The sequence below is a fragment of the Malaclemys terrapin genome, chromosome 6 (genome assembly GCF_027887155.1).
Source record: "Malaclemys terrapin pileata isolate rMalTer1 chromosome 6, rMalTer1.hap1, whole genome shotgun sequence".
Classification (NCBI taxonomy): domain Eukaryota; kingdom Metazoa; phylum Chordata; order Testudines; family Emydidae; genus Malaclemys; species Malaclemys terrapin.
Window position 1 is genome coordinate 100369091 of NC_071510.1, and position 13984 is coordinate 100383074.

The 13984-nt window shown below is 38.0% G+C and overlaps 1 protein-coding gene across 2 annotated transcripts in view; it reads left to right on the forward strand.

Moving 5' to 3' along the window:
* LOC128839313 (chondroitin sulfate proteoglycan 4-like) overlaps window positions 1–13984 on the forward strand; it is a 62800-nt gene that overhangs the window by 22241 nt on the left and 26575 nt on the right. Inside the window, exons 2-5 of one of the 2 annotated variants that reach the window (XM_054032201.1) lie at window positions 396–559; window positions 2561–6130; window positions 7177–7647; window positions 9209–9385. In XM_054032201.1, coding sequence (XP_053888176.1) covers window positions 396–559; window positions 2561–6130; window positions 7177–7647; window positions 9209–9385 — 4382 coding nt within the window. The other variant, XM_054032202.1, reaches the window with a different exon arrangement.

Here is a 13984-nt window from a genome sequence, read left to right on the forward strand (position 1 = left end):
GGAGATTTTTGAACCATAGATTGAGAACCATAACCCTAGGTTTATGCCCTCTTCGGTGTTGTCTGCTTTTGCTGTAGAACTAAGTACAGTGATGATATAAAAGTCTTTCCACTGCTTCTCTAAACATTAGATGTAGGGCCAGCAGTGTGTTTAGCTTTTGGCCACAAGGTTCTCAGTAGCATTATTTCTCGGATATAGTATGTACTACATAGGGTTCTATTGTGCACTGCACCAGCTGTCTGTATTGGTGTATTCTAGCATGCAAAAATGGAAATTTAATTCTTACTATTCATTTTCGGATATAGTAGATACCCAGTGTGTGTATGTGTATGGTAAGGACGAGGAGGCATTTTGCAAAAGTACATATATTGTAAGTCTCTTTTTTTTTCTTTTAGTATCATTTTATGGTGATAGCTACGTGGAGTTGAACATTGCAGAATCATCCACTCGAACATCACTGCAGTTACGATTTCGAACCAGCAAGCCCCATGGATTGCTTTTTCTTGCAGCTGGAAACGAGGATCATTGTTTGGTGGAACTGCACTCGGGATATTTACAGGTGTGATTTTTAATTATGAAAAATAGAGAGCACAGGTACTGGTTTGCATAGTGTTTGTCTTTGGAGTCATAGAGGGACCACCAAGTCATCTAGTCTGACCTTCTGTACATCACAGGCCACTAAACTCCACGCAGCCACTTCCAACAATCAGAATTAGACTAAAGCACTACAGCTCTCAGGAGACTAAACCATTGTGTGCTGCAAGCAGAGAAGAGGAGGGACCAAGGTGTACCAATGCCTGATATACAGTAAAACCTCAGAGTTACGAACACCACAGTTATGAACTGACCAGTCAATCACACACCTGATTTGGAACCGAAAATATGCAATCAGGCAGCAGAGACAAAAAACAAAAACAAAAAACAAATACTGTACAGTTCTGTGTTAAATGTGAACTACTAAAAAAATAGAGGGAAAGTTTAAAAAAAATTTGACAAGGTAAGGAAATTGTTTCTGTGCTTGTTTCATTTAAATTAAGATGATTAAAAGCAGCATTTTTCTTCTACGTAGTAAAATGTCAAAGCTGTATTAAGTCAATGTTCAGCTGTAAACTTTTGAAAGAACCGTAACATTTTGTTCAGAGTTACAAACATTATAGAGTTACGAACAGCCTCTATTCCTGAGGTGTTCGTAACTCTGAGGTTCTACTGTACCCAGATAATCCTGGCAAGTGAACAACATCCATGCTGCAGAGGAAGGCAAAAATCCTGTAAGGTCTGACCGGGGGGAAATTCCTTCCCAACCGTGCCTATGGCAGTCACTTAGACCCTAACCATGTGAACGGGAACCAGTAAGACAAGCATCTATGAGAGAAAATGCTAGGTGCCACCTCAGAGCCCTGATCCTGCCTATCTAGTGTCCTGTCTCCAGCTACTGCCATCTCTGATGCTTGAGAGGAAGGAGACAATCCCTTCCCCCCCTCCCAGAATATATTGAGGTGAAAATTCCCTTCCTGCCCCGCAGGTGTCTAGCTGAAGCATAAGATTTTAGGAACATAAGACATAAAGGGACCCCCAGAACTGTCAAAGGCAACCTGGTTATACAGTCCCATACATACTTTTATCAAGAACTATCTTAAAACTGATTGCGTTGTTTGCCCCCACTACTCCCAGAATCTCACTCTTCAGATGGTTAGCAACCTTCGTCTAAGTTCCAGCCTAAATTTATTCATGGCCAGTTATTACCCATTTATTCTTATGCCAGGCCAACATTGTTCTTTAGCTTTAATAGCTCTTCTCTATCCCTGATGTTTATCTCCCTAATAAATTTATAGAGAGCAATTAAATCCCTTCTCAGCCTTCTTTTTGGTAGGCTAAACAAGCCAGGCTCTTTTAGTCTCCTGTTATAAGATATGTTGTCATTCCTCTGATCATCCTAGTAGCCTTTCTCTGCACCTGTTCGAGTCTGAATTCATCTTTCTTCAATTTGGGTGAACACAATTGTACACAGTATTCAAAATGAGATCTTACCAGTGCCTTGTCTTATTGCTACTGGAAATATCTCGCCTAACATGTGCTAAGACTGCATTTGTCTTTTCCACAGACGTATCACATTAGTAGCTCATAGTCATCCTGTGATCGATTTATATACTTGTGTGTCTCTCCTCCTCTTTCACTTTCAACTGTTGAGCTCCCAACTTATAGCAGGAATTCATGCATGACCTTGCACTTTATGCTCACCTTGGGCTCTTGTAAATTTTGGTCATAGCAGAACTGGAAATAGTCGCTTCCTGGTTTTCCATCTGACCAAGTCGAAAATTGTGTTGTCAGGTAAGCCTTCCCAAAATGTATAATGGGTTTGGATTTGATGTTGTGGTGTTAGCAAATCCATAACAATAATAAATACATTTGTGCTCATAGTTTGAAAATGCAACAATTGAAACTTAAGTTGAGCAGCTGTCAAAGCATTAAGTATTACTTGTTTCTTTGAGACACACACAATTAATTTAATTGTCATCCATGCACTCACTGATTTTCATCATTAAAATTTTGTCTCTTACAGTTGAGAATGAACTTTGGAGCAGGGGAACGAGTGCTGCGTTCTCAACGAAGCTCCCAGCTAAATGATTTAGCCTGGCACCTGGTTGAATTACATCATGAAAATGATAATGTCACACTGGTAATTGATAAACATTATAGGACTAGTACAAAAATGCCTGGGATTCTATATCAATTAAACATTGAACATGGACTCTACGTTGGTGGGAGCGGTACCCTGGATGTTCCTTACCTTGATAGAGCACTAACCAATTTCCGAGGCTGTATCGATGACGTGTTATTCAACCAGCATGAGATCCTAACATCCCTGAGACCTTATCCTGGGTTCAGAAATGTTAATGAAGTGTCACTGGGATGCAGTGATGAATTCTTTGCAAGTGAAGATGAGCCTATCAGTTTCTTTAGTTCCAAATCCTATGTTTCTTTCCAGCTGTGGAACGTCCAGGGTGAAGGATGCTTGGAGTGTGCAATACAGACCTCAGCTCAGCGAGGCTTGCTGCTTTATCATTCTGGACGAGCAGGAGATTTCATTGCAATGGAAATTGAGAATGGACTAATTAAGGCCCATATTGGAAAGAGTAAAAGTAGAATGCAGCTTTCTTCTCTTAAGTCAGTCAGTGATAATAAGTGGCACTCCATTGAGTTAAAATTTACTGCACAATATTTGCAGCTGATGATAGATGGAGAAACAGTGAAAACATCACTGCCTTCCCACAGCAAGATACCCCTTTTTAAAGGGCCACTCTTTGTAGGTGGTGTAGATGACAGTACACGGGTAGAAGTGATAAAGTTAGAGCTAACCTCAGTTTCTGGAAAATATGCCAGAGGAGGATCCTTCAAAGGTTGCTTAAGAGACCTGAAAGCCAATTCAGAAAAGAGATCATTAAAGAATGTTCTGGTTACAAAAGATGTTTCAGCTGGATGCAAAACAGAGAATTCTTTTAAGACAAATTTTTCTGTAGTGACAACAGAAAAGACTTCTCTTGTAACAGCAGCCTCCACTTCTGTCAATTTTCCTGACATCTCCAAACCCCAAGGCAAAGAGGATAGTGGCCATTTCTTGGTTCTAAATAACTTGATTGTCCCAGAGGGTGGACAAGCTCCACTTGAATCTAAACATATTAAAGTAAATTTAGAGTTTAAGAAATTAGGGGTTCGTCAGTCACAGATCTTTTTTAAAATAAAGGAGCAGCCCTCTCATGGTTACTTGAGGTTAGGTGTTGAACCAGAGCAGGAGAAGGGCACATTTACAATGTTAGACCTGTGGCAAGGAAGAGTTCTATATGTCCATGATGGTTCTGAGGACACTTACGATAATTTTACTTTTTCCATTTCTGCCAGTAGTAAAAAGGACATACCTCCATATCTGCAAGGATATGAGCAGCATGTTTTTAGGATTACCATCACCCCGACAAATGATGTTCCTGAACTTACGCTCCCTGAGGGAAACTTATTTCTTTTGTTAGAGAACTCAAAGAAACGCTTGACTGCTGACCTAATAAAGGTTTCAGATCAAGACACAGACTCTGCCAATCTCAGTCTTTCAGTACTTGGAAATCTGAATACAGATGCAGGATTTTTAGAAAATTCCAAGAATCCCGGAAGAGCCATTATTACTTTTTCTAATGAGGACTTAAAAGAAGGCAACATTTTCTTTGTCCACACTGGGGTCAAGAACTCAAGGATTGTGCTGCGAGCAAGTGATGGAGAGAAAATGAGCAACACAGTTGTGTTGCGTGTCATGGCTGTTCCTTTGGATTATAAAGTGGTCAATAACACAGGAATAAAACTGCTACAAGGCAATGCAGCTTTGATCACACTCAGCCACTTGGCAGTTGAAACAAATGCCATCCAGCAAGAGATGGAGATACGATATGAGATCACAGAATCACCCCAATTTGGTGAAATTCAAAGGCAGCATTCTAGCAGAGAGTGGAAGCAAGTAAACACTTTTTCTCAGCGCTCCATTGAGCGCAGCCGTGTGAGGTACTATAGTATTTTCAAAGCATTGCAGCTGGAAAATGTTACAGAACACTTTAAGTTTAAGGTTCACATTGGAAACAAAATCAGTGATGAGCTTATGTTTCCAATAACAGTGAAATGGTTGAGGTATAATTTATTGAACCATGTTCCTCTAGAAATTGAAAAAACAAAAAAGAAATGTCTGAATTCAGATAATCTTTTTGCTGTGATGGTGGATATAGAAATACCTGAAAATGAGCTTAATTATAAGTTGTTGTCCTTACCCAAGAAAGGGAAAGTGCTCCTTAACAACCACGCCTTGAAAAAAAATTCAACTTTTAGCCAAAAAAACATTATAGACCGTGAAGTAGAATATGAATTAATCAACAGACCCCCTGAGAACACTCAGGATTCATTTAGATTCCTAATTTTTACAAAGTATTTGGAGTCAAATGTCTATGATTTCAAAATCAATATTAAAGCAGATCTCACAAGCATTATTTTGACAAACAATGGCTTGACCGTAACTGAAGGTGAAGGAGCGCTAATAACAAAAAGCAGATTGTTTGCACAAACCCCGGATAATAAGGCCTTTCAATATAAAGTTACAAAGAGTCCTCAACATGGGAAATTAAAACTCATTAATTTTTCAGATTCACCAGAGAGTAATGATAACCTCACCGCTTTCAGTAACCAAGATATAATGGGTGAACGCCTTATGTATGTCCATGATGACACTGAGACCATGTATGATGAATTTCTTGTCATAGCATCCACCACAGAATCAGGAGAATGGGGGAGCTCTGCTGTTGGAACAGAACCTTTATCAGCAGAGATAAGATTTAATATTTCTGTTGAGCTGAAGAATGACGAGAAACCAATACGTGTGGTTGATAAGGTATTTCATGTAATTAAGAATGGGCAGCGCTTATTGACCTTGGCAGATCTATGCTACCATGATCCTGATTCTGATTTTGATGATGGGCAGTTGCTGTACACTAGGCGTGGCATTCCTAATGGAGACTTGACTCTAGTGAATGATAACACTCATAGACTCTATCAATTCAAACAAAAAGACCTGGAGCAAAAGCGAGTCCTATTTACACATAGTGGTGCAGATTATGGGCGCTTTGTGTTATTTGTAACTGATGGCAAACACTACACGTCTTCCCTTCTAGAAGTGAGTGCTTCAGATCCCTATGTTAGACTAGCAAACAATACAGGCTTATTGGTCCAAAAAGGAAAAGAGAGTACTATTACAACAACTAACCTTAGTGCCATCACAAATCAAGACATTAGAAGGGATCATGAGATTACTTATGAGATATTCTTATCTCCAAAACATGGAAGAATCTATGTAAATAATCTAGCAACAGATTCCTTTACCCAACTTGATCTAAAAAGGGGACATGTGATTTATAGGCATGATGACAGTAACAACCTGGTTGACACATTTAACTTTACAGTTTATGCTAAGGATATCCACCAGGATGCTGGAATGCATGTTCGTATGTACTTGGAAAGCCATCAACGTCCACCAAAGATTGTACACAATAACAACCTCTTAGTTGAAGAAGGAAAACCAGTTAAAATCAGTAAGGGGAAATTGCAGGTGAGTTAAAATTTAGCTTTAATCTTCTATCTGTAATGGATTTTCTTCTTTATTCCTGTTTCCCAGGCATAGCAAGCCCTTTTAATGTCTCAGTTCCACAAAACTGTCATCTTTAACATAACTAACTTGAATTATTGTTAGATATTAATTTTGGAGAGTCACTCCAATTATGGTATCCGCACTTGAGAATCTGCTGGCATCAGTGCAGAAAGGGCTATAGACTTCAGGTAGCCCCGCACTCTGACACAGCATTCCTCCATCACTAGAAAGAAAAAAAAAATCTATCTGTTAAAATAAGACAGAGACCATTGGCTTTGATTCCCTGAGTACTGATACTTGAAAAAATTAAGCTGCAGAGACACTGTATTTATCAACACTACAAGAAAACCAGACAGTTTTAAATACATTTATCAGTGTATTTGCAGTTCACATTTCATGGTAGGTGAACCAATAACAAATATTGGGGGAAAACTTAAACTGTATCCAAAGTATTTGCTTAAATACAAAGGGTCTGATTGGAGCTATACCAGTATACACAAGCTGAGGATATGGCTTGGAGTTTTAAAAGCATCAGTTCAGAAGCATTAGCTTTGGCTTATTCTGATTAATATTTTTCTCTGCACCTACTGGAATCATTTTCATCATTAAAGTAACTACCACAAGGAGGCTCATGTTGCACATTATTATGCTGATTTTGAAATCACATTCCAAGCAGCATTCCACAGTTCTTAGATAATTAACTCCTGATGTTTTATGTTTTTGTTTTTTCAGTTGAGAGATCTTATGGGAGATGTTCTGGGTTTTGAAACACTTTCTCATGCAGTATTACCTAACATGCATCTACTTAACATAATACTGGAAATGCATTGTGCTAGGCATTTGCAGATGTTTATAAATGTTTATGAATAGAGAATTCCAGCGAAATGGGTGGATAAATAATCCATGATTTACTGTCCCAGGATTAAAAGTGAGAAATTCAGAATAGAATTAAAGAAGAAATTGGCTTGTTTTTACTTTAATGACTTTTTGTGTGTTGTAAATTTAAGGTTGTACATGAAAACAGTTCTCCATCAGAGATAGTGTTCACATTAAGGGCTCTTCCAGTGCATGGATACATTCGGAAGTTTGCAACAGAAGAAGGTTACCTTGGTGCAGAACAAAAGCCAGTTTTGACCTTTACTCAGCAAGATATTGATGATGGCAACGTTCAGTATGTGCAGACAGTTTCTGACCAGCTACAAGACCATTTTTCGTTGGATGTGACCAATGGCATTCGAGTGGTCAATGGAATAGAAATCTCTGTAGACATCATCCCTAAGCTGATTCCATTAGAAGTGCAGAACTTTACAGTAATAGAAGGTGGTTCTAAAGCTCTGGTGGAAGACTATCTAAAAATTTCTAATCAGCATTTCACTGGACTCAATTGTGAATTTATTTTAGTTGAGCCACCAAAGAATGGGCATGTTGGAAACTTTCGCTTTCCTGGAGTAAAGTTAACCAAATTTACCAAAAAACAGGTAATGTGACTATGGTAAGCTTGATCTAAATGTCAGTCCCTTTTTTGTTTGTGTTTTTTTTAAATGCTGATTATTATTTGTATTGTAGTCACACCTGCAAGTCAGGGTTCCTTTGTGCTAGGCACTATACAAGCTCAATAAAGGACAGTCCTTTACCTGAGGAGATTACTGTCTAAGACAAGATGAAATGGGAGTTGGCATTTTCCTGCAGAAGTCATGGTAGAAGTAGCAGGGTTGAGGGGGAGGACATTGTTTTTCAGTCTAGTTCTGAGTGAATGTCAAACTAGTGGCAAGGAACAGACCTTGGATGTGCTTAGTGGGGAAGTGGACAAATATCGGCATTGTTGGTGGAGCAGAGAAAGTGGAGATTCCATGATAAGATACAAGTGCAAATAAGTTTTGTGTAGCCTTAAAAGGCTATGAAAAAGGTGAGAAAGCCAGTTGAGGGTCTCAAAATCATCTATTTTTAAGGCCAGAACAGACCATTATAATGTTCTAGTCTGGTCTCCTGCATAACAGTGGGCACATTATTTCACCAAGTAATTCCTACATCAAGCCCATATTTGTGGTTGTGCTAGAGCATGTTTTTAAGAAAGACATCCAATCTTTATTTAAAGACTTCAAGTGATGGAGAATCCACCCCATCCGTTGGCCTGGGGCATGAGCAGGAGTTATGGCAAGATGTTTTGTGATTCACTAGTTTCAAATAATAATGGTTTGATACTGCAAAATAAAGTACTGATGGTTTGCAAAGTATTTTCCCCTTTCAAAAATCTACAACAGAGTTATGGGTGTTAGATGCATATAAAAACATATATATTTCTTAATATGCTTACTTGAAAGTAAAGATCCACATTATGCATTATTTTGATATGACATATTCCAGTGGGATAACTCCTGCCCAAACATGAATATGTCTGATTTTATACTGCTTTTCAGACTCCTGAATATAGTAAATTGTCTTAAATGGCATGGGATGTAATAAGCCAACAATTCAAAATGAGTAGAAGCCTGACAGGTATCTTACATTGCCAACGTAATTGAGGGTCATTTTACATCTGAATGAAAACTCTCTAATTTGAAAGTTTCAATATTTAACATGTTTCAAAGTGCATAAACTGAAATGTGTTAACCTTTGAAAAATGTTAATGAATATGGATTTTTTAACTTTTATGGCCCAAACCCAGAAATTTGACTTTCAGCTGCAGATAGTGATGTCTTAAGTCATTTTGCCTCTTCTATATAAAAATTAAACACTTAAGAGGGTTCACTTTTGAAAATCAGTTATCTGTGCTTTAGCTATTTTTATATGCGTTCTTTGGGATTTATTGGTTTGTCTGTATGTACCTCACTATATCTGAGGTTATTTCAGAATAACCAAATGCCCATATGCAATCTGATATGCTAGAGATAGAAGAGTGTGCATCAAAGGGAGAAGAATGGGGTCATGAAGGCTGAAAGAGAATTATTGCAGAGCTGGAATGGTTGAATGCTTTTTGTTTAAAATTTCAAAACAGTTTTTGTTTTAATTTCTTTAATTTTCAGTCCATTTATTTTTCAGGTAGAGCAAGAATTAATCTACTATATTCATGATGACAGTGAGGGGGTGAGTGACAATTTTACTGTCATAGCAAATAACACAGAACTGTGGAAACAAAGTTTGCCCCAAACTATATTTGTGACTGTTACGTCGGTAAACGATGAAGCTCCTGTTATAAGTACAAACAAAATACTTAGGGTAAGTTCTTCATACTTTCGTCTTTATAATTTTAAAATCTTCATTTTTAACCTGACATTATTTTATAGGACTATAATAACACAGAGAATAGAGATAGATATGTGTAAACCTGGAAATATATGCTATGTACTAGAAGCCAGTTGTGGTGCTTAGATACCATGGTGATAGGCTCTGTAGATAGATTGGATACGATGACAATTGTTTGTACATATGGAATCAGATCCTGGCTCTTACTAAGTTTGTGTTGTGCTGTCCTGGTGGTGCAAAGCAGAACTTAAGCTCACCTAAGAGGCTGGCTGATGATTCTTTTTGTCTAAAAGGAATCCCTGAGTGGCCTAGGGACTTATAGCTGGATCTGTGCCACTACCTCCTCTTGGCCTTGACATGGGACACATGGGGGTGAAAGGCGTATGGGTGGAGCACTGCTGTCTTTTGACATTCCCTAGCAGGAGTAATGGCAACTTGGATGCAGTTACTAGCCAGCATAAATCTGAGCAGTCCTGAGGCATTGGCCTTTGGCAGGCTTCAGGATTGAGGGACCATAAGGCGGCTTCAGATTATTTTTGCACCATCCCTCGGATTCTGCGCCTAGCACCTCTGAACTATTGCTGAGGATCAGGTCCATTGAGATTAATTCTGCTCTTTGTCGTATCTCTGCAGCCCCCGCTGAAGTCAGTGGAGATAGCATAGGTGTAAGAGAACAGAATTTCACCCACATACTATGGTTTAGGGAATTGACTAAGTATCTGATATTTCTAATAAGAGATATGAAAGTTTCTCTCAGAAAATGTATGCAGATTTTTTAAAAAGTCCTAATAAAAAAATAATAATATTGTATTATACAATGAGAGTCCAAAATAGAACCACTCCTCACAGTATTACTAGAGAGACTGGAGCTACTGCTGTCTGTTACTGTAGGTTTGTTGGGTTGTGGTTGTTAAATATGAATGAAAGATAATATTCTGAAACACCCAAAGCCTGCTTTCTTTGTATAGTTCCCAAAGAACTTATGGAATTGAAGATTGTAGATTTGGTCTATTTTTTTCTCCTGGTAACCATAGATAGCATTTAACCAACCATTCTATCTTGTAAGGAATAAAGGATGGTTTCTTCTCATCCCTATTTCATATTGGTGTGGCTCCATTAGCTTCAGTGGTATAATTCCAGATTTACATAAATGTGAGAGGATTATTATCTATATTACAACAGTGCCTGGAGGCTGGAACCTTCTTGTCCTAGGCACTGTAAAAACATAGGAGACAGTCCTGCCCTGAAGACTAGATGACTGGTGACTAAAACAAACATAAAGGGTGAGGGGTGGGAGAACAGATAATAAAATGGTGGTCACGGCCTATCAGCTGTCTAACAGTAAATGAGCTGCAAGTTTATTGTAGGCATGACACCAGAGAAGAGTTTTTTAAAGGAGGGATTTGAAGGAAGATAATGTTAGATATTTACATAGTGCATCAGCCCTAGTATAGCACAGAGCAATTTACAAATTACATCATTTAAAACATGTTTGCATTTAATCCTGAGTATGAATGGTATTTGAGTATTGTGTAGCCAGATTGAGTACTGTAGAGATTACCACATTTTAGCATCATCCATAAACATTTTCACAGAAGAAAAAAAGAGAAAGGATATAATCAGTTTTAGCAGTGTTGTGCTTCACAGTGATGGCATTTACCCACTCCAGGCATCCATCCACACTGCAGTGCACCATAGATATTAGGCTTTTACACCATGCTGAGTCCTGACAATTTGGCAGCTTTCTCAAAGAAGGAGTCAAGTATTACACAATAAACTCCCGCAGGGGAGGATAATTATCCACCGGTGGGGTTCTTCAGGCGTCAACACAGTGGGTATTAACTGTAATCTAGTAATACACACAGGGGAAAGATGTCCACCAAGACTACTTCCTGATTTCTCTTTCCTTGCGTATTATTGCTTTGCAGAATTATCCTTTGACAGAGTTGAGACCCAGCAGCACAGCACATTGATTTTTTTAAAACGATTGTTAAGACCAGGCTTCACAGGAACACATGAAGTTGATTGGCAGACCCAAAACTTACCTTTATTGTAAAACATAAAAAAATGACACAACTTTTCAATCTAATCCTGAATTATGTCAGTCATCCAGAACATAGATAAAATGCTATCCACTCAACTGGGCAGCCTGCCTACACCAAACCCATGGTTCTTGTATTCATGACTGTGGTTTTGCTTGTCACACTTGACCCGTTACTGTGCTTACATACTCTGTTCTTGTGCACCAGCAGGGTATTGAAATACAGAACTACTACTTTCTGATAGTTATGTGCACACTATACAAAGCTGGAGAATCTGATTTATTCCAAACAATCACTTTAAACCAAGCTGAATGCCTAAAATAGATGGGTAAAAATGGATTATAAAGTTTTTTCTCAGTACTGACTATTATCCTCATCAGCTGGGAGTTCCAAGGCAGTGCTTACCTAGGGTGAAACTTGCTAAATTCCAGGTTCCAGTCAGGCTGTCCTTGCTCATCCAGGAATCTTTTATTGCTAGCTGTTGAATTTTAACCTGCTTGTAGTAATCCATGTATTTTTAAATACAATAGCCCTGGCTTAATTTATACCTTTTTAGAGATAAGAAGTAAATGTACAAAGTTGAATGAAAATTCCCTGAAAACCACTTTGTTGACCTTGTTGCAAGACCTTGTCTAGAGGATAACCTTTCTTGGAAGATACTTTTGCATTTCAAGTAATAGATTTGGTCATGTTGCCTGCTACAGAATATGGTCCTGATCCTGCAAACACTTGTTCATGTTATAACTGTACACACTGTTTACCTCAGTAGGACTCCTCACAGTGCATAAAGCGAAGCACATGAGCAAGCTTGCAGGATTGGGGTGTAACAAAGCTCTTAAAAGAACAGCTAAGTCAGTAACAAAGCAGAACAAAAATGTTAAAAGTATCAGATCCCTTTATTAGCAACAGAGGGCCCCTATGGAAGTAAGTATTATACTCTTGGGGGTCTCCAGATGGATACTGAAGTTAAATTTTTAGTCTTGTAATGGGACTTTTTGCCAAACACAACAAACTGTCACACTTACCCACTCAAATGTAAAGCGATTCCTTTGACTCCAATTCCCTCATTTCTGAGGCCTCCTCAACATTCTTTCTTTAAATCACAGTGTTTATGATTGGTATCAAGGTGGTGAGCAGGTTTTTTCCCCCCTCAGTGTTTGTGTGTAGGCGCTGTTTTGTTTTTAAAGGGATGAAGGCTATTGGATTTTCCTTTTTTTGAACTTCTGTATCATTCTGCAATATTTGGATGAACATCACAGATTTGAAAAGTTTTATTAATATGAGAAAAATTAGTCTTTAATTTCACTCTGTAACTTAAAACCAGTATTCTAAACAATTACAAGGGAATTGCTAGGACTTTTAGTCCAGTTGAACAATCAAAATGAGAAACCTTGTCAGAGAATAGCTAACAGAAGAGAGCTCTGATTCAGAAAAGCTCACAAATATGGGCTTAAGTTTGTCCCTATTCATGACAGCTCTTGAGTACATGATAAACATTAGGCACATATTTGAAACCCATTTACTTCATTGTGTCTTAAACAGAAGCTTTTAAAGTTAAGCATTTTTTAAGTAGCATTTTTGAAAAAATCAGGGGGATTCAGGTTGGAGAAAATAAAAATCCTGACTCTGCTGGTCCCGTTTATCTATGCATTTAAGTAAGATTTAGTAGTAGTAAGGTCTGGTTGTACCTCAGTGTAGCCACAAGGTGGCTATATTTTCATATATGTGTGGAATTTTTCTTTAAAAAAATCTAACAATTATTATACTTCTTGTTAATTAATTATGCTTAACAGGGTATCTCTATCAACGGGGTATTTTTCATTTCTCAGCAAGAAAGGTCGTGAACGTTCCTGCATACTGTAGTAGTGGAATATTTTAGGCAAATGCAGAATATTAATGCAAAACTGACATCTCGGAAGTTCTGCATACTTTTTTCGTTCTGTTCTTAAGAAAACCTTGATCTCCACCTTATGTGATGCAAATGGATGTGGGAAATAAGTCACTTGTACTTGTAAAGTATTTGCAGTATTTCAAGTGTTTGCCTCCTTACCATCCATTTCAGCTCATGGATCTCCTTTCATTCCTCATGTATCAATTATACAGCACACAGAGAATCTTAACACATAGTGTGCACACAAAAAGGCATTGTGTGTAAGCGTGCTGGGGAGGCATGGAATAAACAATATCTTTATAGCTAAAAAGCCCTATTATTTCTTAAGTTTGAATGAGGAAAATTTGTAAGTCATGCAGGGGTTTAGCATTGGAGTTACACATGGGTACACATTTGCATACTCCTTTGTAAATATTCTCCCTAGTGTTTTACCATTTATATGCATTATATTATATTTTTCTATATACAGGATGATGCGATATAAAAGTATTATTGGCATGAGTTTGGGGTAGCTACAGATCATCAAACAAGTGGCAATAAAACCTTTACATAGTGGTCATTTTTTAGGAGAAGTGAAATAACTTTTGTCAAGGATATTTTCCCCCCCATTAAACTACTAACATAACCTTACCATCAAAT